Genomic DNA, 27,203 nt, shown 5'->3' with positions numbered 1-27,203 from the left:
AGTCCTCAGCTGTTCAGAGGAAGTCCATCTCTGGGCTCGAGTTCTGAGGGTTGAGGTGCACAGAGAGAGCCGCTGCCACCTCTGGGTCCAGGTCTGCACACTGGGACTCCAGCTGAACCAGGAAGCCCACCAACAGAGAGACCCCACAGGGAGAAGTGATGAAGAGAAAACACCAGAGTGAAGAGAACAGTGAATGTTGTGAATGGAAGATTTTACCATGAGGGGAAATGCAGGTGTTCAGGTGTGTTGGTTACCTGTCTGAGTTGGCTGGAGGACAGAGCAGCAGGAGACATTTGTGAGATCACTCTCAGAAGAAACTGCTTGGTGTGCTTCAGAATCTGAGAAGGCGCCAACTGACAATACAATGTATATATTTGATTTCAGAGCAGTGTGACAGGTTTGAGTGCAGTCTGACATGAACAGAGAGTACAAACTATCACCTGAGGCTCAGTCACCTGCTCTTCAGGGGGTTCGACGGCTGGTGTAGGTGTGTCCCCCTCCAGGAACAGCTGCAGCAGACGGATGTAGCAGAGGACAGCAGTATGAAGGAACCCTGGACAACGCACAGCTCTGTGCAGCAGCTCAGTACTCTGCTGGAGCAGCAGGCTGGAGCGTGCACACACACACACACACACGCACGCACGCACGATATATATGTTTTACAAAGTACAGTTGCAATAAGAATATGTAGTGGCCGATTGCTAGAAAAGCTGCACTTGTTACATCATTTGTAAAAACTTTCTATCTATTGCTTGACTGACCAATTCAATTCAATTTTATTTGTGTAGTGCCAAATCATAACCAACAACTCAAGACACTTTACAGTACAATATTACAATATTATGGAGAGAAACCCAACAGCTCCCACAATGAGCAGTACTTGGCAACAGAAACAAACTCAGGGTGGGGGGGTGTTGTAGTGGCAGATCTGGATCCTGCATCATCCATTTCCATGTGAGCAGAAGAAGTTCTACAGTGAATCTAAAGCTTGAAATTTTCCTGTTTAGTTTCATGTTTAATGATGTTCTTGAAAGCTTACCTGTAGAAAGCCCAAGGCATCAGTCGGGTAAACTCATCTGATATCACCATGGTAACTGACTGATAAACACCTTGTTCTAGATTTGGAGGGGAAAAGATGCAGCACATGAGTTTTATAAAGCAAAATATACACAAGACAAAATCATTTCATGTCAGTGTAACATTAGATTTAATCAGACACATGATGACCAGCAGGTTAAACTGATGTTCACTACCAGCCGAGAAAGGCTGATCATGTGGAGTGAACTGAGGTGTGAAGATGTTCACTGTACCGTTTGGCTTAAAGATGAGCAGCCAATCAGCAGAGTCCACCAGCACAGATAGAAGGTCTGTGCATAAACTCCTGGCTGTTTGATTGTTTTTCTCCTAGAGACAAAAAGAAAAAAACATAAACCTGTTACTCCTTCAGCTGTGGGAGGAGCAACAACAAACATTATGTTCAAAGGTCTTACTGTGTCATATTGTTTCAGTGTTTTGTTGGAAGTTTAAACTTTGTAAACATGATGAACTTTGACCTGAGGGAGAGTGAACTCTGCAAATAAATGGTTAAAATCTTTAAATTATCTTTAAGGAATATTCAAGAGTTTTGGAGACACGCTAGATGAGACAAAAAAGCAAACTCAAAGCTTATTCTCTGAGCCGCATGTCAGGACTTCTTCATTGTACAGTTTGTTACATGTTTGTTACATCTGTGGCAGGAGTTTCTATTTGGCTGTGTTGATTTTATTGCTGTGTATTTTCTCATGTGTATGTCTATATTTTTATATTTTGTCTTTCATTGTGAACCACATTGTGAGTTTACTAGTAATAAAACGTGCGATACAAATAAAATCCATATTGCTATGATTGACTCCAGTCTCATATTTGTACACTGAATATGACGCAGCTTAGCTTAGCTTAGCATGAAGCCTGAAAAGAGAGGAACATCCATCTTGGCTCTGTCATTGAGGTTTCTTGACCTATGCTCGGCCTCCAGGACAAACCTGTCTCTGTAACTGCATATAAATCCCAACTGCTGCACAACATCTAACCTAAGGCTCAACACAACCTGCTGGTGGATACTGTACGGGGCTGCATGTGGTCAGATACCTGAGGACACAGGAGTGCTGACAGATAGTCGTTTACACACAGGAAAAGCAGGAAAACCAGCACCTAGAAGAAGAAATGAGACAGCAGCAGGTAAATATGGAAACAGAGGAAAACAGCCTCTGATCAGAGGTCAGTCTGGGTCAGCTGGTGTGTCTAAACCACCACAAAAGATAATGGTTCCAGCAGATTCTGACCTAAACAGCGTGTATTCTGTACCTATATGACATAAATTCAATGTTGTTCATCATGATAGCATTATAATAACTGTAGCTTAGTGTACATGAAGGTTTTGAATGGAAACAAATGTACAAACACAGGTTGGTTTGGACCAACATGAGTATGAGTAAGTTTTAAACTCTCACCTGTCGGTGCTGTGTGTCCCTCTCTGGTCGCAGCATGTTCATGGCCGCACTGAAGCCCTGGTTGCCCCCCCCACGACCTCGCCAGGCAGAGCGCAGGCTGGAGGCCAACAGCAGAGCTGGAGCTTGAGGCACAGGCAGTGATGACAGGCCATTTTCTAAACTGAACACCAGAGAGAATCAAAAGTCAACACAATGGGAGCCAACTCACACACAAACCACCAGAAAGAAAAACTGACACCGAGAAGCTGGATGAACCAGAACACTGACAGTTAAATGTCTGAGGAATGACATGGACTGAGGTGGATCAGAAGCCTTGTGGAAGAGAGGAGAAACGTCTTCATGTATCTACAACCAAGTCAGAGACAGAGTGAGGATTGACCTGTGTGCCCACAGCTGACAGTCAGTGAGGAGCTGCAGCTGCTCTGGTAGAGGCTCTCCATCACACACACGACTCCACAGCGACACCAGCACCGGAGACAGACACTCCCACCAGTGCTACACGCACACACACAAACAAAAACATTTCAAGATAATAACCATTTCATGATATGAAATTTTCAAAATAAGGCAATAACTATATCCTGATAACTAAATTTTTAAAGCTTTAATTTTTCCCTGTTACCCCAGTCTCAGCAGGTCAGTTAATTTTTATATTGAACCTTTAAGATTTACATTTATAAAAACTAATAATGGGGTGAAAACCTTCCAACTTTTGACACTGTAGTTTCATTTTCCTTAGGAATCTTCTAGAGTTAGTCTCTATGTCTTGAAACAACATAGAAAGATGCTGCATGAGAACCAAGAAAATTAAGCTTGATTTGAGGAAATTCTTCAAAAATTGAGGAAAAATCAAACTAAACTGGCAGATTTTACAGAGTCCATGGAAAACAGTGGCTTGCCAAGTGGTGCAGAGACAGAATAACGTATTTCAATGGATTAAAACCTTGAATAAAGCGGTTCTGGAGGTGAATGAACATCAGACACAGGAATAAGAAAAATATTCTTTCAAACCTCACTAATTTCAAGGTCAATCACTAATAGATTAATATTTTTGAACAATGTTTTCGGTGGATTCTCCCTTTAGTACCGGCTCAGAGTAACAGCTATGAGAAGATATTTTGACTCGTCAGAGCAGTAAAGGCACAGGTGTTACTTAAACCCCTTTTCCACTGGTCAAAAAAACCCGCTAAGACCCGCTTACATTGGGCTTTTGCCGGCAACGGAAAAGGGTTCAATCGGCATTGTGTGTGTGTTCTGTAATGTGCATGTGATGACGTCACTCCTTGCAGTTGTGTATGTCTTCAGTCTGAATGGAAAGGCAAACTCATCTGGCAGTGGAAAAGAGGTTAACCAGCTTTTTTAGCGGGTTTACCTGCTTATACCTGCTAAGTTTGTTGGTAGGGTTGAAGTGACAGTGAGCAGGACCCTGAAACTGAAGCTGCCATCATTCATTTTATAAATCTTCTGTGACATTGAGATCAAAATGTTTTCCACGCAAAAGACCTGAAGTATCAGTGTTTGTAATTGGCCCTTGTAAATACTGGTTGAATCCAATGAATGACTCAAAGTGAGCATGTAAATGTTAATTAAGTTCAGCTGCTGTGTGGAGAACAGAAAGTACCACTGTGGAGGTCAGGAGCAGGGGACAGTGAAGACTGATCTGAGACCAGGCCTTATTCACTTCTGTCCTGGGACATCCGCAACACACACTGGCACATAACACACCCTGGAGAGGAAACACAGTCAGCAGACATGCTCTTTGATAATGATAATGATAATGATAATGATAATGAGCTCTATAAAAAACAGTGAGAAATATATCATAGATTTTATTGATCTTTAGATTTTAGTGAAGTGATTCTCACTCTCAGGAAGTGTGCTGTTACATGGCGTGGCAGCAGGCTGGCTGGAGAACACACCTTCCTCTGATGGACAAGAGGAAGAACAGACAAAGTCAGAAAAATTTGTCACGCACAATCACTGAACTTCTTGAAACAGCTGATCAGAGTCGGGAGAGAAACGTATCAAAATCTGATTCAGCCGCTCACCTGATGCTGGTTGACATGTTCCATCACTGTGTTACAGTCCAGAGTCGTCCTCCCTCCTTCAGCCTTCACCTTGACAAACAGCACCGCTGGGAGAGCCAGCAGCACTCTGTCAGACACACACATGCACAGGAAGGTTTCAGTGGCTTTACACAAAATGAGATAATCCACATGGTGTGTTTGTGTTTGTGTGTGTGTGCGTGTGTGTGCGTGTGTACCTGTTCCATGTGTTCAGTGTGTGTTGCAGGCTGAGCTCGGAGCTGACACTCAGTGAAGCTGAGCTCACTGTAGAGGAGCATCTCTGAGACACAAACTCAAACAGGAAGTCACACACATCAGCTCTGTTGCTCCAGCCGCCAGAGACGCTGGTCACTTCCATCTCATAGACGAGCTCCTACACACAGTGATTGGTTTTCTTTCAGATTCTGATTCAACTTTACCTTACTGAACACTTCTTTCTAGCTCAGCTCACTATGAATGTACAGTATTTTAATCCAAACATCACACAAACTGTTTTTTTTTAACTTGTGACACACACACACACACACACACACACACACACACACAGTGAACACACACCTGTAATCTGGACAGGATGTCTGGCAGACAGGTCCCTGTGGCTGACACTCTGTGATCTGACTTCATCACGCTCTGGTCACTGTGAACATAAAATACACAGAAGAGTTACATTTAAGGTGGAAACAATAATGTACATTTACTTTTCTTACAGTAGGTTAAACAGAGGAGAAAAGTCTGTTATATTCACATATAAGTACAAGCAATCAATAAGTGTCTTCTTACATTTTTCTTTATATTGAACATAGACATTTCAGGCTTTGTGTTTGCTGTAATTTTAATCTTTTTTGTGCTGCTTTTGTTTTTACACTACACAATGTTTTGACCAAGAGGAAACCTCCGAGGCTGAATATGAAGCCAACATGAAAGTACCAAAGATTGCAAGTGTGCTGAAGTACACTTGGACATCAGCACATTTTTATACCTAATGAGTAAAAACATTACACTACATGTTCTTCAGGTGTCATTCATGCTTCCTCTTGTGGACGGCTTCTATTGAAAAGACTTCTTTTGACCCAGACTTTGACACATTCTATTATAATTCATAATAACAAGTTCCCATGTGTGTATTGAGTAATTACCTTTAACATGCAAGATACTGTTTACGTGAATATGTGCACCCACCTGAACTGGTGGTCCATGATGGCACAGAGGAGATGAGAACAGAGGCTCTTCATGTCTCCTCCACAGCCTCCCTGCTCCTCCGGCCGAGACCAGTACAACTCCAAGCAGGCCCACTGCTGGTACTCCTGACTACACACACACACACACACACACACACACACACGGTTGTGTTACTATGTGTATATTGATTTTATATCTATTGTATGTCTAATAGCAGAGAGAGAGAGAGAGAGAGAGAGAGAGTGTGTGTGTGTGTGTGTGTGTGTGTGTGTGTGTGTGTGTTTCCTGCCTTACCGTTCTGGGTCAGACAGGGCGTCTTCACTTCTCTGTACTCTGAGCTCTTTAACCAGCCATTCAGAGAACAACAACTTGACAAACACAACAAAGGTTGATAATTACTTTCCGTCAATAAGATCAATCCATCAGTCAATTTCATTTAACATAGTAATTGAAGTGACAAAGCTACTGATTGCTCTGAGTATGATACACCTGTTCACTGAGCAGAGGCTTCGTTCAAAGCAGGAAAACACACGAGCACCTCACTGGGCTCCATCTCACCTGATACTCTGGTATGTGTTGTAGCTGCTGGAAAGCAGTGTGCCTCCACAGATACCAAGCTGTGTTCCTCCAGGTGCTGTTGGTGTCTGTGGCACTGCTCCACAGGCCCGGCAGGTTCTCCTCCTGGTTCTCAGCCACCAGACCATCGGCAGTGACGGGAGTCCTTCTGGTCTCAGGCAACAGTCTCGGGATGAGGTACAGAAGCTAAACACAGACACACAGACACATGAAGCATTTAAGTAATAAACTATTATATTATAATCAAATATAATATCATATTATATCATATTACAATATGATATGTTATTGATTAGTATTAAAGGTGCTAATCAGTGAGGGTACAAGGCAGTCATTTGGATACAGGAAGGTGATGGTAGCAAGCTGTATGTAACAGTTGACCTGCTGATACAAGATGAACTGATCAGTCAATGGACAGAAAACTGATCATTAAAAATTTAAAAATCTTCTTCACCGTTTCTCAAGGAAAAAGACCAAATATTCTGTGGATCCAGCTTCTCAGATGTGAGAATCTGCTGCTCAATTCTGTTTTAAATCATTATATCATCATCACTAACTGAATACTTTGGTTTTGGACTCTTACTATGATAAAATGTAAGACTGGTAGACTGTAATGTACATGTATCACTATTTGGACACTTTATAGTCCATCAGTTGATCAAAGAAATATTAATATGTAGTCAGTTTGCTAGGATTAGGCCTTTCCCCACTCCCTAATGTGTTTGTCCCCTGCCCTGCCCTGCCCTGTCCTGTCCTGTCCTGCCCTGCCCTGCCCTGCCCTGCCCTGCCCTGCCCTTGCCCTGCCCTGCCCTGCCCTGCCCTGCCCTGCCCTGCCCACCCGCCCCGCTCATGTCTTCATTCTCCACCAGATCATTCAGTCACATTGTGTGGTATAAATGCTACGGCCGACCTCTGCTCGAGTATCTTTGCCCTATGTTTTTCAGACTTCTCGGTAACCCAGGTCCAGATCCCTGCAAACCTGCAGCCTGTCACATTGCCTAGCCTTTCTGGATGTTCGTCTGCCTGCACTGCTCTTCCATCTTCTGCTAGCAGCTCCCGCCTTCCCGACATCTACAACCTACTGCCAAAAACTCAACTCAAACAACCAGTTTACAATAAAGAACTAACTTTTTTCACTCTACCTGTTGTGCTCTGCTTTGTGAGTCAAGTAAAAGAAACACAAAGCCTTAGACAATTTTCTGTTAGTTGCAGTCCTAGAACAAAGGAATGCAGAAATACTGTTCAATTGTGTCTGTGGTAATGGACAGAAAAGTTTTACAGGGTTCCTGCACCATTTTAAAAATCAAAATCAATTCTTTTTAAGACCACAATAAATAAAAATTAAGACCGAACAATGTTGAAATGATTTCTTTAACTAGGACTTTTGTTTTTCTTCTCCTTTAAACAATGTTTTAAAAATAGAGGCAGAGTAGAAATCTCCGTCCATGCTGGTCATGGAAGTTCAACAGCACATAAATGAGTAAAACAGAAACACAGAAGTAAAAGATCTAAACACCTGCAGCAGCAGTATTAAAAGAACCACACCATTCATTTTGCATGTTGCTAGAAATAACTATTACTTCCTATTACTACTGAGCATTTTCTACATCCTTCTACAGAATTTCATATTCATTTCTAAATAATCAGGGGGAAAAAAATATCTGGTTTTAGTGCAGACTTTTTAGCCCTTATCAATGTGCACAATGACTTTTTCTTTTCTCTCTAAAAATGATCTAATTATGTACCTGCAGACCTAAAAACTAAGCTTGGTCTTTTAACAAAGCGACAACAGCGTGGAACAAGTGACATGAAACCGCAACACCATAATTATTATTGGCTTATTGGCTTTGTTTTTTTCTACCATTCTTATACACACTATCTGTAAATTTAATACCTACAACACATTTACGGTAAATATAAGACATTTTAAGACTTTATTTTCCTTCATTTTAATTTCAGACTTTTTAAGACTTTTGAATGACCCACAGACGCTGTTTTAAGAGTCAGGAAGTGACAGATATCATCATCCTTTTGGCAAAAGATTGGAGACAATATGGTGAAAAGTCCTATACAGTATGACACACATAATCGCTTTCTTTAGGTAACACATCAGCGTTTTCTATTCTTCCTTTGTCAAATCTTTTCTCTTTTCAGCAAATAAATGGTGGAAATATTTAACCCATGACATGAGTCTTACAGCATTTTTATAAAACACATGCAAACATTAAGGCATGAATGACATTAAGGCGAGTAACAGACAGTGATACCTTCTTATAGAGGCTGCTGAGGATGTAGTCCTGCTGCTGGTGCTGAGGCAGTGAGTCTCCTCTGCACAGCCCGTAACTCACAGCTGCCACACACAACCTAGACAGGACCAAAGAAGACTGTGAGTCCCAGCTCCAGCCCGATCAGATGGCCGCTATCACAAAACATTCAAAACGTGATGTGCTCAATAGTTACATGAGAGATATTTTTCACTCGTCATAGACCTACTGATGAGTCACCATGCATCAATATTCACATCAGCCTATAAAAAGCAACCTCACCTGACACAGGAGAGCATGAGAGTGTGTGTGCTGCAGTCCAGCGCTGAGCTGAGAGCTTCTCCAACAGGTACTGCTCCGGGCAGAATGGGCGGGACCAGCTGAACCAGAGGACTGTGGGACATGGAGGCGTGGAGGTGGACCACAAAAGCTGCCAGACCGAGTATGTGTGCAGCGCTCAGTGATGACACCTTCGGACAGAAGAGGTTTGTAAAACTGATGAGTGAATGTACTGATTCAAATTGATGTGGAGGAGTAAGGCTGCATGAGATGTAAAAAATAGAGAGACCACAGACATGAAGTGACGGACAAACACAAAGAGAAGATGAATAACGTTTAATGCACCTGGTTATGAAACAGGTCCCAGAGTCTGTGTATGAGGCTGGAGAGCAGCTGTGTGTTACCAAGAAGCACAGTGACGAACCTGGAGGCCCACAGGCTTTGTCTGGAGAGGAGAAAAACATCTGGTGTTTGTAGATAGGACACTAAATACCACTCCATACATATGTGTGATTCTTTTCAATTCCTGGCAATAATCAAATTCATCTTCTATTATTTGTTGACCTCCAAAACATTTGACCCACTCACTTATCAGGAGGGTTTGCTCGAGAAGCGCCTAACAGGCACTGGCAGAAGTTTCTCAGGATCATGTTGATGACCTGAGAGTATGAGGGAGAGCTTCATCATCAAATACATTTACATACTGGCAATATAACAACATTAAAATAAAGAAGACAATGTATTTCATCAGTGAATACTTTGACATGGAGTTCAGGGGCCAGAGGAGAGTCTATGTGAACTTTGATGACTGTTTGTTCAGTAAGCTCGTCAGGACGGCCGGGGAAGATGACGCTCAGTGTGTGTGAGATCCTCGACAGCTGGGCCAGCATCTCTGAGGACACATGACCAACATGACATGTATGGACAAGAGGGATTCAAAGAGATCGGACTCAGCGTTAGTCAGGGAGGGTGTCTGACAGACTGTGGAAGAAACTCAACATCTTACACAATATATACTTGATCTAAAAATCCCACAGAATCTTCTAGATGAAAATGCACACCACCATTAACCGTATTTCCACTATATACAGTATATTTTGCGGCCCAGCTGCCCCTCCCGAAACCTTTTACCCCCTACAGAAAATACTGCCATAACATGAAGTAGGAAACACATCTTTAACAACCTGCTTGATTTGAAGATGTCTGACAACTGGCTATATTTACCACACTTGACTACTATTTGACATTAAGGAACACAAACAGAAAACAAAAAGCTAACACTGATATTTGGATACGCATGTTGCTGAAGTTTCAATGCTCCATACAATCATAAAGACCACAGAAACTCCTCCAGTGTATACATATCATGAAAGGTTTTTCTCTTTGTTTAAAATCATATCATGCAGTCTTTGCCTTGACTACAGAATACAAAGCATGTGTGTGTTTGTGTGTGAGTTACTGTGATTCCTCTCTCCGCCTACCTCCATCATCTCCATCAACCACCAGCTCTGTGAACTCCTGCAGCTGAACTTTCAGGACCTCCAGAGGATCATCGCTGACGTCCAGACACACAGCGCTCTCTGAAAACACACAGCGGTGTAAATGTACTCATCCATTTCTCAGATATGTGCAACATTAGAGCGACAACTTTGTCATGATAAGAGAGGAGAAATAAAACATTTACTCCTGGTTAAATATTTTCATTTCTGTAAACCTGCTAAACTACTGTAAAGCAAACTGAAAACCAACCACATCAATAAAGTCAAAAAAGATTATTATATGTGGAAAAAATAAATAAATAAATAATATAATATATATATATATATTTCACAAATAAGTGTGAAAATAAAATAGAAAATCTTACAATTATTCTTTTACATTTGGTTATTTGTTTTTATATTTCCACATTTATTCTTATTCTTCTATAGATTTACTCTTTTATGGCACTCCTATGACTCCATACATGAGTAAACAACAAATGAGTATGAAAAAGGATACCCACTCTCCTGCTGTCTCTGTCTCTGGCAGGCCTCCACATAAGATGAATACTGGGCAGCAGGGATCTTGTCTGCTCTGGATACAGAAAAAAACAACCATCATAATAATGAAATTACACGATCAAATCATTACAGACGATCATTATTGGTATTGACAAGCAATTATTCTCTCAGATGCAATTTATTAAAAGAAGAAACACTGGTAGATAATTAGAGTTATATCAACTCGCGTCTATGAAACTGATGCATGCATACTGTATGTGTGAACACTGACAAAGACAAGTAACATTATGCTCATCTGATAATAACTCACTTTTTCAAAGCTTCTATGAAACTCATCTGAGTATCAGCTTTCACAGGAAGCTGTAATTAAAGGACAAGTGAACTTTAATTATAGATTTGTGACAACAACATTTTTTATTAGGCATCCTCCCCATGTATGAATGTAAGGTGAAGAGGCTCACCACTCTGGGTGTCAGCAGAGCAGGAAGGAATCGTGTCAGGAAATACGGCCTTCTGAAAATACTGTGAGAGGACACAGGTGTCAATAACCTCTCCATGTCTCTGTCTTTCATTTCATTTTCAAATCTACATGAATCATTTCATAGAAGGTAAAACAGCAAATGTACCATCTTTTTTTTTAGTACCTTCACATACTGTTATGTGTATGTGCTTCTGGTGAGCTGATAATCTAACTGCATACCTGGCCTCCATGACTGTGGCAGAGATTCTTCCTGTGCTCTCAAACAGAGACACTGCCTTATCCACATCCTGAGCAGCCTGACACTGAGGCTGCAGACACACATATATTACACTGTTATTAACCCACCATTCACCGACCACTCATCCAGAACGTAGAATAACCCATCTTCACAGCAGAAAGAAAAATCTTATTACTTTGTTACACTGTCTTCATCTTTCTGTCCTTTTAGATTTATGACCCTATATGACAGACAACAAAAATCTACAAACAATAATATGACACCTTAAATACGATTCCATTTACCTGTCAGGCACTGGTCCCACCACTTCAGTCCCACATTTGTGGTGCAGACAGTAATGAGGTGTCTCTCATAAGAACAGGAGTAAACCGAGAATGTGGACTGATCATTTGATCATCTGATCTACATTAGAGTTTTTCCAGCTGAGTGAAGAGAGTGTAAACACCTCCATGTGTTTAGGAATTTGGAGCTAAGATAGCAGTACTCTTTTTTTTAGTAGAGTAGCATTTAGCATTTTAACCATTGAGTGCTCAAAGTTGGCATCAAATGTCTGGTTAGATTCAAATTCAGCCTCTTGTTGGAAAATTGTTTAGGCAATGTTCCTGTACGGCTGCTTATGATTAGGCAACACTCAAAACTGTCACTGTTACCTGTGCTGATGCTCCACCTGCAGCAGAAAGATCCTCATATAAACCCATGTCCTCTACTGACTCCTACACACACACACACACACACACACACACACACACACACACACACACACACACACACACACACACACACACACACACACACACACACACACACACACACACACACCACAGTGGAGAAAAGTAGTAGACATTAGACAGTGGGCAAAGTTCTATTCTTTTTAAAGAGTCACTATCAAGGAGACTAACCATAATAATCTTATGTTGTGTTTCTGTTATATAGATTCAGTATGAGAAATTCTAAATAATGCTGAATTGTGATGCTGTATTGAAGACTAATTCCTTGATGTAGGAGTTTTAATTTCTACCCTTGCTCTTACCTTGAGGTCAGCCAGCCTGGTCTTGGCCAGAGCGGTGTACTCCATCAGGAGGCTGCGGTGTTTCACTGGTATATATGGAGGGTGGAGGACATGAACCTACCAGGGGACAATGACAGGATGAGGTCTAAAAAAAATCAAAGCTGGGTGATCAGAGCAGGGTTTACTCCAAATACACTAATAGTTGTTAATTATTATACCATTTTTGCTCACATACAGAATATAGAACACATGTATTTTTTCTATTTTATATATGTATTTCACTATGTTACATTAATGAATCTTTCCTCCTTTGTATCACACAACTACTTTGTGTTTGCTCACAGAGATCATTACAGGCCGGTCTGATCTAAAAGACGATATACTGTGTAACGTATCAATAATGTCCAAGTGACATGAGAACCTGCTGAACGTCACCTTGAGGTACTGTGGGGGTTCAAAAGGAACCAGGTCCGAGAGGAACTTCAACAGGAACACCAGAGATTTCTTACTTGTTGCGTGGTAGCCACTGCCACCACCAAAGGACATCTGCAAAGTCAGAGCAAGGCACTTCATGTGTGGAATGTGAGATCTGTGAACAACTAAAACTGCAACTATATCAACGGGGAGCAATGTCTGTTTGATGCCACCATTAGTCGCCAAAGTCACAATGTTCAGATTCTACACATGAGCACTTTAATCAGCACTACACTGGCTATAGAGTAATAAACGCTGTTTAAGAATTTTTTAGGATTGTAGTGAACGACAGAGAAAATTAAAAGGTGATCAATTTCAGAAACACTAGAATATTATAGAATTTTCTTTTTTTCATTTTCAACAAATAACAATAATTAACGGCCTCGTGGTCGTCTGCCTCCTCCTCTCAGACTAGTTTCAGGTTACATCCCTTATTATCCACAGTCATAGAAAATATGAAGCATATGAAAACTTTGTCATAATTGCTGTGTTTTGTGAGGTGACCTTTGACCTTTGACCACCAAATTCTAATCAGTTCATCTGTGAGTCCTAGTGAATGTTTATGCCAAATTTTAAGAAGTTCTGTCGGGGCTTTAATGAGATATCGTGACCACAAGAATGTGACGGACAGACGTACGACCTGAAAACAATATGCCTCCGGCTCTGACTGCAGCCGGCGCAGAGGCATTAAAATGAATTGATTCTAACTAATCAGTATGTAACAAGCCTGATATATCTTATTCCTCTGTCCCTACACAAATAAATTAAACTATATACACTGCTCAAAAATGAAGGGAACACTTGAATTACACATCGGATCTTGATGAAGGAATTATTCAAGTTGAAAATCTTCATGGACATTGTATAATTTGTTGAGAACAAAATGATGTAACAACGGTCGATGGAAACCGATATCATCAACCCACTGAGGGCTGGATTCACAATCACACTGAATCAAAGTAAAAAACTGAAATCACAGGCTGATCCAACTTTTGTGAATTTCATCACAGCAACTCATGTGACTCAGTAGTGTGTATGGCCCCTGCGTGCCTGTATTCACTCCAAACAACATCTGGGCATGCTCCTGATGAGTGGGCGGATGGTGTCCTGCGGGACTTGCTCCCAGAGTTGGATCAGGGCATCAGTGAGCTTCTGGACAGTCTGTCGGATGCACCGATACATAACGTCCCATAAGTGCTCAGTTGGATTTAGGTCAGGGGAACGTGAGAGCCAGTCAATGGCATCAATGCCTTCGTCATTCAGGAAGTGCCCACACACTCTGGCCACATGAGGCCTTTGTCCTGCACCAGGAGGAACCCAGGGCCACTGCACCAGCGTCAGGTCTGACAATCGCTCGGAGGATTTCATCCTTGTACCTAACAGCAGTCAGGGTACTGCTGGCTGTGACATGGAGGTCTGTGAGACCCTCCAAGGATCTGCCTCCCCAGATCATCACTGACCCACCACCAAACCGCTCATGCTGGATGATGTTACAGGCAGCATAATGTTCACCACGGCGTGTCCAGACTCTAAGAGAGAACCATGGTCTCCTGGTATCTCCTCCATGCTCTTGAGACTGTGCTGGGAGACACAGCAAACCTTCTTGCAACCACAAGTATGGATGTGCCATCCTGAGGAGCTGGACTAACCTGATTGTGCTGCAGGCACCGCCTCATGCTACCAGAACAATAGCAATAGCAAAACACAAAACTAGAGAAGAATCAGTGAGGAAGGATCAGGAGAGAGCAACTGTCTGTGGACACCACATGTAAAACCATCTGATTTTTGGGGCTTGTCTTGCTGTTGCCTCTCCATTGCACCTGTTGTCACTTTCATTTGCACCAAAGCAGGTGAAACTGATTCACAATCACTTGTGCTTCCTAAATGGACAGATTGTTATCCCTGAGGTTAAACTGACTTGATGTTCCCTCATTTTTTTAAGCAGTGTATTTGTGACCAGGAAATTTATGTCTTTAGTAGGAATCAATGGGGTTACGCAGGGAGGTCAGACAGTGCTGAGAGAGGGGTGAACACGTTGTTGGCTTTGCTCATGTCATGCCATTTGTTGACGAAAAGAGAAATGTAGAATAACCCCGTCCTTATCCTTTAAGAGACTCTTTGGTTAAAACCCTGCTGTTTTAAAAACTGAGATGAAACCTTGAACCAGTCGCTGTAGGAGGAGAAGATGCCTGTCCCCTCCAGTGCAGCCTGCCGAGCCAACAAAAAGGCAGTTATCATGTTCTCCAAGTCGTAGCTTTCGAATGCAGAACTCAGCAGTCTGGACAGCAGCTCTAACGGAGGCACAAACAGAGTAGAAACAAGCCATTTATTGACCACACAAAATACTGCAATTTAAAATTTGAATCCAAGAATAAACGTATCACTAAAGGCCAGTTGCTCCCTTGTATTTACCTTTGAGGCTGGGCGGGGCGCAGGGGTTGTAAACCAGCAAAGTGGACAAGAAGCACAGGACGTGTTTCCAGTTGACCTCATGGGTTTCCAAAACCTGCTGCAGGTGACGCAGCAGCTGCTCCACACTGAAGATCACAGCCAGCTTTTACAGAAACACAGCAACAACACAGTCGAGTCACTGTTCGCTCTATTGCGATCGACCCTGGCTACAGATCTGAGGACACAAAAAGCACTTTTTTTTTTCAAGGCTAGGCTCCTTATAGAGCTGTGAAACCAAACAGAAAAGTGTTACTCTGAAGAAACCAGGATCAGAATACAGCAGCTGACTGACACACTGTCATATATACTGTAAGTAAATCAGTACTCTCAATACACCCTTGCTCTGGGCTGAGGGCCGTACACCTGAAGCCTGTAGTCATTTGACTGCTGTTGTGTCTGTCTACAGCTTGAAATACAGGAATGACAATGACTGTGTGAAGCTGCAGAAGAGTGAGGCTTGTTGCTGCTAATATAATGTGTAGTTTCAATTAATTGCTTCAATTAATTAAGGAATGAAATGTAGAATTCCAATTAATGTTCCCCAAAACAAATTGGACAAGATGATCTCTAGATTCATTTGGAATAGCAAAAGCCAAGAATAAAAGGTAGCACTTCACAATAAGACTACTCCTATAAAGGATTTATAAATGGTTTATAATTGGGTTATTAATTCAGTTGTTAAAGCTTTATAAATGATAAATAAACAATTATATTATCATACATTCTGATGAAGCAGCAGGTGCAAATGCTGGATGACAGAGAAAACAAAAGAAAGCTCAGTAACTAATGCGATATGAGGCTGAACAGTACAGACACATGCGGGCTCACTATTTGGCAAGGAACAGGTCACTGTTGCTCTTTTTATTTAATGTGTTATGACAGCTTAATGATTTATAAAGTGTTAATAAGCTAATTAATAAACTAGTTATAAATCATTCATAAGTCCTTTATAAGGGACGTCTTACTGTAATGTGGTACTAAATAAAAAACTGCCCAGAAATAATGGGGGAATGGCTCTACTAACTCTTAGGGAATATTTCTATGCTCTCAACTCAGACCTCTGGGCTGTTGGTGTACACCTGACTGTGTGTCTCCATGGAAATAAACGTAAAGGGAGATACAGGGTTACCTGACCCAGATCTTGATGGGGGAGAAATATTTGATAAGGGCTTTGAGACATGTTATAGATCCAATAGTAACATTTATGCTAGAAATATGGAATGTTATAGTAGAAAAATAACCAAATTAAAGAGGGGGGTTCCCATCCTGAGCTGGTCTGCATATGACTAAAGCCAGGGGTGCATATCCAATATTCAAAGAATGGGCACAAAAAGGTACAAAAGCAGTGTGTATAGTCTAGGAAGTTTTTTAAAGGCAAAGTATAGTCTCGAAAACAAAGATTTTCTTTTAGAAATTTACAGATGGATGTGAAATCCAAAGGCAACAGTGACCGTGTACAAAGCTAGATAACAGTTTAATATATACAGACCATGTCACATGTGAAAAGCCATTTTAATCTTGGCAAACTTCATCACAGTATATGTGACGGTTTAGATAACACTCACTTTACGGAACAGAGAGGTCAACGACCGGCTGGCTTTTGCAAAGGTCCACTTGTTCTGCAGAGTGATGGCATCTGACACTGAGAGAATATACAGTTGATTCACTCAAGGTTTTTTTAGAAATTCCGTTTGTTCTCATTATGTGAGGAGCATGTACTGTGTATCAGGATACTTATTTCAAAGTCCTCCCAAAACCAACATTTTCTGAGCCCATTTGAAGCTCTTGCCGGATGAGTGTAGGCAAATATAGGTATCAACATTATCAAGAAAAAAACAGCAATAAACTGGGTGATATACTTAGGTGATATCCAAAATTGAATATTCAGTCCAGCAAAATATCCATATCATTTCCAATATTCTGAAAAACATTGCATATGGACAGAAATATAATATCAGCCCAAGTCTATCTATGACTTGTCTTTACCTGTTAGTCGGGGCTTGTATGTGAGTGTCTGAGTGAGGGAGTGTGTGAAGAAACGCTGGAGGGCTTCCGTTGACGCTGAAACTCCACATAATGAAGCATCAAATATTTGAATCCTACACAAAACACAGGGCAGAGAGGTAAGAAACAGAGACATCTAATGCTGCACATTTTCACAATGCTCAGGCATTTTGGATAAAAACAGGACAGTTAACTTCAATGCTACTGACCACAGTGTCTTGTGTTTAATTACAGTCAGTGTTTTCAAGTTACATATGTGTATGCTTTCTCGGACGTCCTCCATGTTTGAACGAACAGCTGAATGCTGCAGACAGTCTCAGGTGGTCATGACTCAGTGTGTGAAGCATGCAGACTGAGCTGAGTGGGCCAGTTACTGTCGCGTTTACACTGATTTAAGTAAAGTCTGATCATAGGTGCCAGGTGCATTGCTCCAGCATTTCAGGACCAGACAAGCACCGAAGGAATTTTCACACTCCAGTGCCAGAGTTTACGGAGACCTGCGCACAACGGAAAACTCATCCAGTCAGCTGCCGTCCTGCTGGATTAATGTGTTCTGAAAAAATGTGGCGAAGTTACCAGAGCGGCAACAGGTCTGCACAGAAAATCTCGAGTGGGCATGAGCTGAAAACTGGACATCAGATGGAACCACAAAATCCTGGTTCCTGTGGCCCAATACAGGAGCTGCATCCTTACACAGGAGCTCATCATAAGTTACAGGCCAGTGACCACATTGTCTTTAACAGATATTTGATGTCAATCGACCGAAAATTAATCGATTCATCCTTTAAATGATTTTTCAAGCCAAAATGCAAAACATTCTCCAGTGCCAGCCTCTGAACTATGAGGATTTCCTGCTTTTCTTTGTCCTTTGAGATAGTAAACAGAGTCTTTAGATTTTAAATTGTTGGTTGGAAAAACAAGTGATCTAAAGATGAGACCATGAATTTTCACTGTTTCCTGTTATTTTATAGACTGATCGATTAATCAAGACAATTACCCACAGATTAATCAATTAACTAAAAACAAAGGTGAGCTGCTAGTTACAGACCTAAACTAGATCGAAGGTCAGTGCAAGGTGTAAGTAATAGAATCCAGATATATACTTAGAAATCTGGAGCCAGCTGCACAAAACAACCTTAAGTCTTCTCCTTAAGACTTCCTTAAAATGTTCACTTAAATATTTAAGGTTTTCCTCCTTATCTTGGTTTTATACTTAAGGAATCCCTTAAAGCCAGTTAAACTGTTGGACAAAAGACCTTAGAAACCATAACTTAATCAAACCTTAACTGCAACATGACTGAGTTCACGGTGATAAATGAAGAACATGAACACATCCCAAGAAGAGTGGGCGAACCCAACGGACCCCATTAACAATGAGGAACTGATTCTGTATCGCAGGTTTGACCGGCAGTCAATTTCTGATTTGTCCGAGTTGGATCACTCTACTTTCCGCACCTTCATGAGCTCAACTGTTTTAGATAACATGATCTTTCTGGTCAGGTACAGTCGAGGTGTTTCATGTCCACAGATCAGCGGTGTGCCGGGTCACTCACTGAGTTTAAAGTCTCTGACTGTCCGCTGAACCCTGTGAAGTTCCCGTCAAAACAACAGGAGGATGAGATAGCAGTGCACTCTTTTAATGTTGCTGTCTTCCCACAAGCTAATGTCAGCAAACATTTCCATGGAAACAGTAGAATTTTACTGCTGTAAAAACTCTCTCACTGCTGTAAATTAAACCTTTTAAGAGATTCTGTCAACACCCTCAAGTAACTCTCTCAGCTACGGAGAAATTAAACCTTAGGTGTTAAACTTAAGTAGGAAATTTAAGGTGTTTTGTGCAACCGGCTCCTGGTTCTTCAGCACAGAACATCATAGATACAGGAAGTGGTTCAATAAAAGTTATAAGGATATATTCACCATAGATCTGTTGCTAGTTGTGCAGCATGTGTTGGAGTGAAACCTCTTGCACTGTTAACTCAGGAACCACTCAACTTGGCTGAGTTTCAACTGGTGTTAACCACTTGATGTTTGAATGAATGTTTGACTTTGGCTAAACCTGAATGTTCAGTTCCTGTGACAGACCCACTGACAGGGAGTTAATGACTCCATCCTACCGGGAGTTAAAGGAATATTTCAGCATTTTGGGAACTACACTCACTTTCTTTCTGAGGGTTTGATGAGAAGGCCAATACCACTCTTTTATCAGTCCATTAAATAGGAAGCTACAGCAGGAAACAGTTAGCTTAGCTTAGCATAAACACTGTTTAAAGTGGGTTTATGTGCCTCACTATATCTTGGGCAGGCGCAGTAATTTCCCGGACTTTACGTTCATTGCCTGGAAACCTGTTCTAAGTATTATTTTGATTGTGCAGGCTGGTCATTTGTTATATTGAATGTTTTCTTTTGTTCTCAACTCAGCAAACCTCGGGGATGAGTCCATGAGAAGTCTACAAATACTGAATAAAACCATAAAGGCACCGACATGCGAACAGCACCCAGCCGTAAATCCAATAAAACTTGGTGAATCCATCAAAGATTTCTCTACTGTGGTGATTTCAGTTGGAATGGTTGTTTTTGCATTTTCATTTTCACTGGGGAAAAAAAAATGTCTGCAACTGTTTTTGTATATAATTCAATAACCTCCCTGTTCTTTACCAAAGTCTGTGTCTGTTCTGTCATGTCTTGCATTGTTTTTGTACTGGGGACTCGTTATCTGATTACATAAAGGTTAATAGGGCAAATAAAAAACAAAGAACCAAAGCTCAGCTGCCGCTCCAGCAGACTGCAACGCCTGACTCTTGTCCACAGTGTCCAGAAGCCCTGGAGCAAAAAGACAGAAAAACAATGAAATGTTAAAAAGAAAGACAAAAAAGAAAAGTACTAAAATTAGACCTCTTAGCAGTTAAAGAAGTAGAAAATAGCTTTTGGGGTCCTGAGGTGTGAATCAAAGTACTTTACTAAATATTTAATCATCACAGGACAGGGTAAGTGGGACGGGCACATGTAGACTCACAGAAGAGCATTTCATCGAGCACTGAGCAGCAGAGCAGGGAGACCCTCCTGTCTGGAGCTGCTGGTTCAGGACTCAGCTCAAAGCCAGATCCCACCAAGACTCCAACGAGCACTGGAACACAGGAGATCTCAGCTTAGCTTTATCTCATTCAGCAGGGATGACACCACAATAATAAGCTTCATATATGTCATTTAGTGAACATTTTTTCAAGTGTACGTGATACCAGGAGGGCAGGTTTTTTTGTAGCTTGGGTGGTTGACCAAGACCCAGGCTAGCTGTTTCTCCCTGTTCCCGGTCTTTATGCTACATTAAAACTGACCAGCTTTTCTCTGTCCAGGTCTCAAGAGGAACAGCTTTCAGCATTAACCTGAGTTTGTTGATGAATGATTGACGTCTTACAAGAAGCACAACTACAACTAGATGAGTGAAAGACATCTGTGAACTTACTTGACAACACTTTCTGTTGAACTTGTTTGGTGTCCTCTTCTCCCTGTGGAGGTGTCCAACTGCACAGAGCCTTCAACTGAGACACCAACCAAGACCTCACGCCTTCATCACTGAATGGAAAACAGCAACAAGAGAGCAGACTACTACTGACTACATCCACTGTGACAACAGAACTAGCAGCCAAGTGTCTGTGTCTTTTGCTGTGATTTCAGCAAAGAATAAATTATATTATATTGATCTGAGATAATAAGTTGAATTTTATAAGCAACTATGTATCCAAATAGAGATGAATTAATATTCAACACCACTGAATTTGTAGCGTTGAATGATTTTACTTTGAAAGGGTCTGGGTATCATCAGATAATCCGTGATTCATTTGTAATTTAAAGGGGGGGGGGGGCTTTTTTACAATTCACTTTCACTTTCTGTCTGGACAGTTTTCGGTTTCAAACTAAATAATGATAAAAGGAATTGCCAAAAAACCAAAATGGACCATTTTGATTGGTTTTTCATTTTTTTTATTCTGACACCAAAAACGTTTTTTTCCATTCTGGCTTTAAAACTGATTAAAGTTTTTTTGTTTTAAAATTACAAATGAATTATGGATTATCCGATGATACCCAGACCGAAAGCCGTGTTTTATGAATTTATGTGGTTTGATTTCCCATCTCTGAAATTCCCACAAGTTTTCTAAATTCAGAAACAAGATTTATTTTACAGATTCACACACCGAGAAAGAAATCCAGTTTCTCAGTTGCTCATCTGAACTTGTCTTTCTTGTCCTCAGTCTACTGTACTTTGATGGAGCCTTGGTTCAAGCTGGAATTTTCCATCATAAACTGTGTTGTCTGAATGAGTAAAGGTTTTTGAATATTAAACACATATTAAACACTTCCCTAAAAAAAAGAAACCGACAACGATTTGTTTTCATAGTAAAATATCTCAATGCTATAAATGCAGTGGTATTTAGTGTTCAGGCGCTGGTTAACTTTCAATTAAATTATGAATTCAGTTGCTTAAAAGATTCAAATCCTGAAGGACCTTCCTTTGCTTTAATAAGCTTCCATGAAAATATTGGTTCCAAAGTTGTGACATTAATCCCTGGATGATAGACGAGCTTTACAGCAGCTGACCCTGATCAACCAACAGTTTGCCTCAAACTGGATAAAAAATTCACTTTTCTTACCTCTCTAAAATGTACTTGAGAGTGAGGATGCTGTAAACATGAAGATGATACACCACCTCCAGACTGGGAAGCCGCTGTAGAAACACCACAATAGATTTTACATTTACTTCATCTATTCTGTTGTGTAAGAAATTCATGCTGAGTGACTTTACTTTTTATTGTACTATCAAGTAAGAAACAAATGGCGGTTAATGCTGAGAAAAATGTCCGGCTGTGGCAGTTTAACAATAATAATATGAATATGAATAATACACTTTATTTATAGAATAAGCAATAATAATTTCAATAATAATAAAATTGTAAGACTTAATAACAATAAATAATTTATTTTCATACGAGAGATGCAGCTCAAAGTGCTTTACAATAAGAAAATCAAATAGTACAATTAAATAAGAGCAAATAGAAGTACAATGAAAATAGATAATTGAAAGACAGTACATGATAAAATATGTAAATGAAAATAAAAACAGGAACCAGTAAGAATAGTAAAAGTTAAAAGCCAAGTTAAATAAATAGGTTTCAGCTGTTGTTTAAAAATGTTCACAGACTTTTCCATAGTTTTGGAGCATAGTTTAAAAAAAAGCTGCACTGCCTTCTTGTGTGTACGATTGTGTGTATTTAAAAGTCTGGCAGTGGGAGATGTGAGAGCTTGTGCAGGATTATAAAACAACAGAGAATCTGCAATGTAGGCCGGTCCCAAGCCCTTAAGAGCTTTAAAAACAGGTTAAAGGACCTTCAAATCTCTTCTAAAAGATACTGGGAGCCAGTGGAGTGAAGCTTAAACCAGGGTAATATGAGACCAACTGAAATAAAGGAGTGAAAACTTGGGATGAATTTTTCCAAATTAACTTCTTCGGTTGTGTTTTACTTTGACTCGTCTGTGTAGAGCTCAGACTGAAAATCCTGAACCTGTTGAGAAGTGAATACCTTTTTTAGGCCTCATATACAGTGTATGACGTGCTATAATAACACACACACCTGATCTCTCCTGTACTCTTGCCACAGCAACTTAGGGCAGAGGGCTCCCTGTGATAGCAGGTCTTTGCTGGACTCCAGGAGGACACACAGCTGGACCTGGAGAGGACAGGACAGGCACTTATGGGGATTTCATACATAACATGCTTTCTGTTCTCTGAACAAGAATCCTGCAGTAAAGAAAGACCAATAAAAGAGCAATGTTAAACCACACAAGTAACACCCAACAGGTCTGTGACACATCTGACATGCAGCTATTTTCAACTGGTAAATCAGGTCTGACACACCTGAGTCAAAATAAAAAGGAACCACACATACATCAAATACACTACAGACCCTAAATTAAAGATGCAGCTGAGCTTTTTAGTAAAAATACATTTGCCACATTTAAAAGAAGAACATGGGGCATCTATCATATGATAGTCCTGATTTAGAGGCAGCTTTTCAGCAAATTATGTACATTTATATAATATGTATCTAATTCAGTGATCTGCTTACAGATCAAGATCTCTTTGGCAAGAGAGACATGAGTACAGCAGAAGTAGAACAAACATACAAACAATCATAAAAAGCACATATACAAATAGTCAAAATTAAAAGTTTAAAATATGAAAGTTTTTAAAAATTGTGTGTAATTTGTGAATTTCCCCTCTGAGGATCAATACTGTCTTATCTCATCTTAACTAGTTCTAATCATGTGGTGTTTGGCACTGGAAGGAAGCCTTGCCTAATTCAGCATATATTTGTGGAGTATCTAGAGTTAGACAGACCTCAGGTGTGTGACGTGTCCCAGAACCAGACAGAATAGTTGTGTACAGTCTGCACTAATCACCATAGCAAACTGTATCAGCAGGTAGTACACATTAAAAATTAACACATTTCACTATTTTTTACAAACAAGAAATCAAACTACTCATGTAATGTCATACGTCAATCAACCTGCAACTTTGTAATGCTCCTGTCAATCAAACTTCCCAAAGAGAAAGAAAAATCTCTTCCTCAACATTAAATACTCTTTGTTCTTCTCTCCGTGATCTCTCTGGAGCTGTCTCACCATAACCCACAAATTTGAATTTTTTGCAACTATGAGCATCTCATCTGTTTCCTTTGTGCTTTGCATTCAACAGAACACTCAGAAATCAGCCTATATTTTTCATGTACACTGCGTTGCTTACTGTTTAAACACACTACAAACTAAAAGCCTGCACAGAATCTCTGGGACACACCGGTGGCCTGGTGAAAACAATTCTTACTAGCATAATGATTATAACCCACTGTACAGCTAATAAAGGTTTTCAAAAGAAATACTGAATTTGTCGACTAAAGATGCTGACAGACAAAGAGGGCAATGTTTTTGCTTTTGTTACTTTTCTTTGGTTCGACATCTGCAGGAAATAAAAATAAAGTTAAATTTAGATCGCAGGTAGCCTCAGCTGAAGAACCCAGGGAGAGCATCACATGTTGTACAGAGACCTGCATCATAGTTCCAGTGACAATAGCACTTACACACTCAACCAACAAACTGTTGATGGAGTGGTTGGTAAAAGTTCAGATGGTCCTTTAGATTCAAGAAATATATACAGTATATACATATATATGCAAACCTTTGCATGAGAGTTCAGATTGAATGCTCACCTTGGATTATACCACAAATAAATGTAACATCAAATCCCACCGTCAGATACTCACTCTCTGAGAGGAAGTGAGCAGCTCTCTCCTCTTGTCTTTGTCCTCCTCCTCCTCTTCTCCTTCAGTGCCAGTGATCTCCATCAGTCTCTCAAGCACCGTCTTCACGGACAGCACCACCAGCGGGACGCCCAGCTGCATGGCCTGATGCCTCAGCTCACACACTGTCCACAGGTAACACAACACATGCTCCAGTTCATAGCATTAACTTCATGTCAAAGTTGATGTTCTGAGCAGAGACCATTTTCATGCATCTCCTTTGTGGTGTATGAAAGCAACAAACCAACATCTGAAAACTTACAGTTGTCCAGCAGATAAACACTGAACAAAGATGTATGTCATGAAAAGGTTATGCAAACTTGTTCATGTCTCAAATATTATGTGTCAAGTCCTAACACACTAACAGTCCTAACACTGAGAATTTCAAACGTCCCTGTCTTCCTCCATTCTTTCACAGCTCTTTGTTTTGTCAGGACTGTATACAGCAGCAGGTGTCTCTGGGCCACACACAGAGTGACACAACTTTAGCAAAACTGATGTACAGTACAGAGTCTTACTCACCCAGCAGTGACCCCACAATGGTAGATGAGATACAGTCAGACGCTGCTGGTTTCTGCTTTCCATTCTGAGAGCAAAGAATGCTGCTCGGATCTGGATTCTGCAAAAAGTGTGAAAACACAGTAAAGATACAGTATATTAACAACATTGAATTCAGTTTACTGCTGAGGAGATTTGAGGCTGAGGCTGCTTTTCTAATTCTTTAAAATTCATTTAACACTGTATCATACAGGTATAATTCAGCCAGAAGTGCTTATTCCAATAGTGTGGGTTTTTTGTGCTTTAAAACATCTTTCATTTGAGACAAAATACAATGCAGAATACTGTATTTCCCACCAAAGTGGCACATAAGATAAATCTAGTATAATTGCCAGTAGAAGCTGCAAACCTTTGCATAGTCTTACACAAATAGAAGCACATTTTTTGCCAGTCGGACATTTTTATATATAGTCTCACAGTTCTGATATTGTCAGTTGTCACACCCTCTTTCTAAGTCCACAGATCAGTATAAAATATGATTATTATAAGGGCTTAATGTTTGTTCACTGGCTGTGCAGCCCAGTAATTTCTCTCTTCGTCCTGAGGTCACTTCACTCACCCCAACCTCCCTGAGCAGACTGCAGAGGTTCTGCTGCTGCTCCAGCAGCTGGATCGCTGCCTCCTGCAGCCGCCGACCATCTTCCAGCTTTGGCCTCTTCACCACACGACCAGCTGGGACCACAACAGGAACAACACATGATGCTTAAGACATTTTTAAAAAGTAATATAATAATATAATAAGACATTTTTAAAAAGTAATATATAGTCAGTTATAGCAAAAACTAAACTAGTTGCAAAGTATGGATGACCAGGGATGTCACAGGAAAAGTAATAAAGCATTTCCCTAATTTCATATCTTTTAAAAATAGGAATTGTAAAAAGAATTCATAAATGAACCATTAATCCACCAATAAATACTTAAGATTTAAAAATGAATTTACAAAAACGGCATAAAACACTCACTCACCATTTGTAAATACATTCATTAATTTATGAATACCCAATAGAAAACTATTTGAGAAGGCATTTTAAAAATATGAAATTAAGGAAATGCTTAATTACTTTTCCTGTTACATCTCTGGCCCTCCACAGTAAAGTCTTGGCCAACTTAAACCATGAATAGACATCACGTATTTACATGCATATACCTTTAGTAGGTTAATTTGTTGAAAGAAATGTAAACGGGGATGATTCTCTAATAAGGTTCACGTCAAAATCCAGTTTAATATATCCCTTCTAATAGTCGAAGGAGGTTAATTCGACATTTAATGACGCTTCATAAACAATAAAGTGAAATGGTCCAGTTAACAACTCACCGAGGAGGCTCGACAGAGTCCTCTCCTGAGGGACGGATTCACACGTTGCACTCACTGACATTGACAAAACGACGTGTTTACAAGACGCTTCGATAGAGAGGAGACGTCTCAGCCGCTTATTAATGTGAAATTAATTAATTAACGGTGCTCCGGAGAGTTAATTGCCCCTATTTGCTTTTTCAAGCTGTAATGTTTTGTTTCCTGTTCTCCTCCATGTTTCCCCCTCGCGCTCTTGTTTGTCATTGGTCAATTCTACAGCCAATCAGAAGAAACAAAGGTGGGACAAACAAAAACCATCCCGGAGTTTAATCCTAAATATCTGTTAATTGTGGATGTTAAAAGTTAGTTAGTTAATTTGTTTGTATGCATTTATGTATTTGTGGAACAAACTGAAGCTAATAATAGTAATCAGGGGATTGAAAAAGAGAAAAACAGATGAATAAATGATACAGAAGTCACCTCTCCTCCTCCTT

At 40.4% G+C, this 27,203-nt stretch overlaps 2 protein-coding genes across 2 annotated transcripts; both read right to left on the bottom strand.

Moving 5' to 3' along the window:
* On the bottom strand, positions 1–2,543 carry LOC111238856 (Fanconi anemia group A protein-like). Its single transcript, XM_022768563.1, has 7 exons — positions 2,490–2,543; positions 2,128–2,190; positions 1,311–1,404; positions 1,040–1,115; positions 441–606; positions 255–353; positions 1–112 (listed from the first exon to the last, which is right to left on the bottom strand). The coding sequence occupies exons 1-7, from the start codon at positions 2,529–2,531 to the stop codon at positions 14–16; spliced, it is 639 nt and encodes a 212-aa protein (XP_022624284.1). The 5' UTR covers positions 2,532–2,543; the 3' UTR covers positions 1–13.
* A 291-nt stretch (positions 2,544–2,834) lies between these two features.
* fanca (Fanconi anemia complementation group A) lies at positions 2,835–26,932 on the bottom strand. Its single transcript, XM_022768557.1, has 33 exons — positions 26,731–26,932; positions 25,974–26,086; positions 25,379–25,475; positions 24,821–24,981; positions 23,135–23,230; positions 22,157–22,230; positions 20,971–21,080; positions 20,524–20,634; positions 20,267–20,330; positions 17,493–17,605; positions 17,072–17,148; positions 15,468–15,609; positions 15,213–15,346; positions 13,017–13,127; positions 12,603–12,698; positions 11,554–11,642; positions 11,315–11,375; positions 11,164–11,213; positions 10,856–10,926; positions 10,335–10,433; positions 9,612–9,745; positions 9,442–9,512; positions 9,199–9,298; positions 8,857–9,044; positions 8,578–8,674; positions 6,293–6,496; positions 6,029–6,102; positions 5,735–5,863; positions 5,114–5,192; positions 4,753–4,928; positions 4,538–4,643; positions 4,355–4,414; positions 2,835–2,984 (listed from the first exon to the last, which is right to left on the bottom strand). The coding sequence occupies exons 1-33, from the start codon at positions 26,789–26,791 to the stop codon at positions 2,835–2,837; spliced, it is 3,498 nt and encodes a 1,165-aa protein (XP_022624278.1). The 5' UTR covers positions 26,792–26,932.
* Between the last annotated feature and the right edge of the window lie 271 nt (positions 26,933–27,203).

The sequence above is a fragment of the Seriola dumerili genome, unplaced genomic scaffold, assembly GCF_002260705.1.
Source record: "Seriola dumerili isolate Sdu_G_001 unplaced genomic scaffold, Sdu_1.0 BDQW01001690.1, whole genome shotgun sequence".
Taxonomy (NCBI): Eukaryota; Metazoa; Chordata; class Actinopteri; order Carangiformes; family Carangidae; genus Seriola; species Seriola dumerili.
Note: the sequence above shows the minus strand (reverse complement) of the source record. Positions and strands in the feature narration are given on the sequence as shown.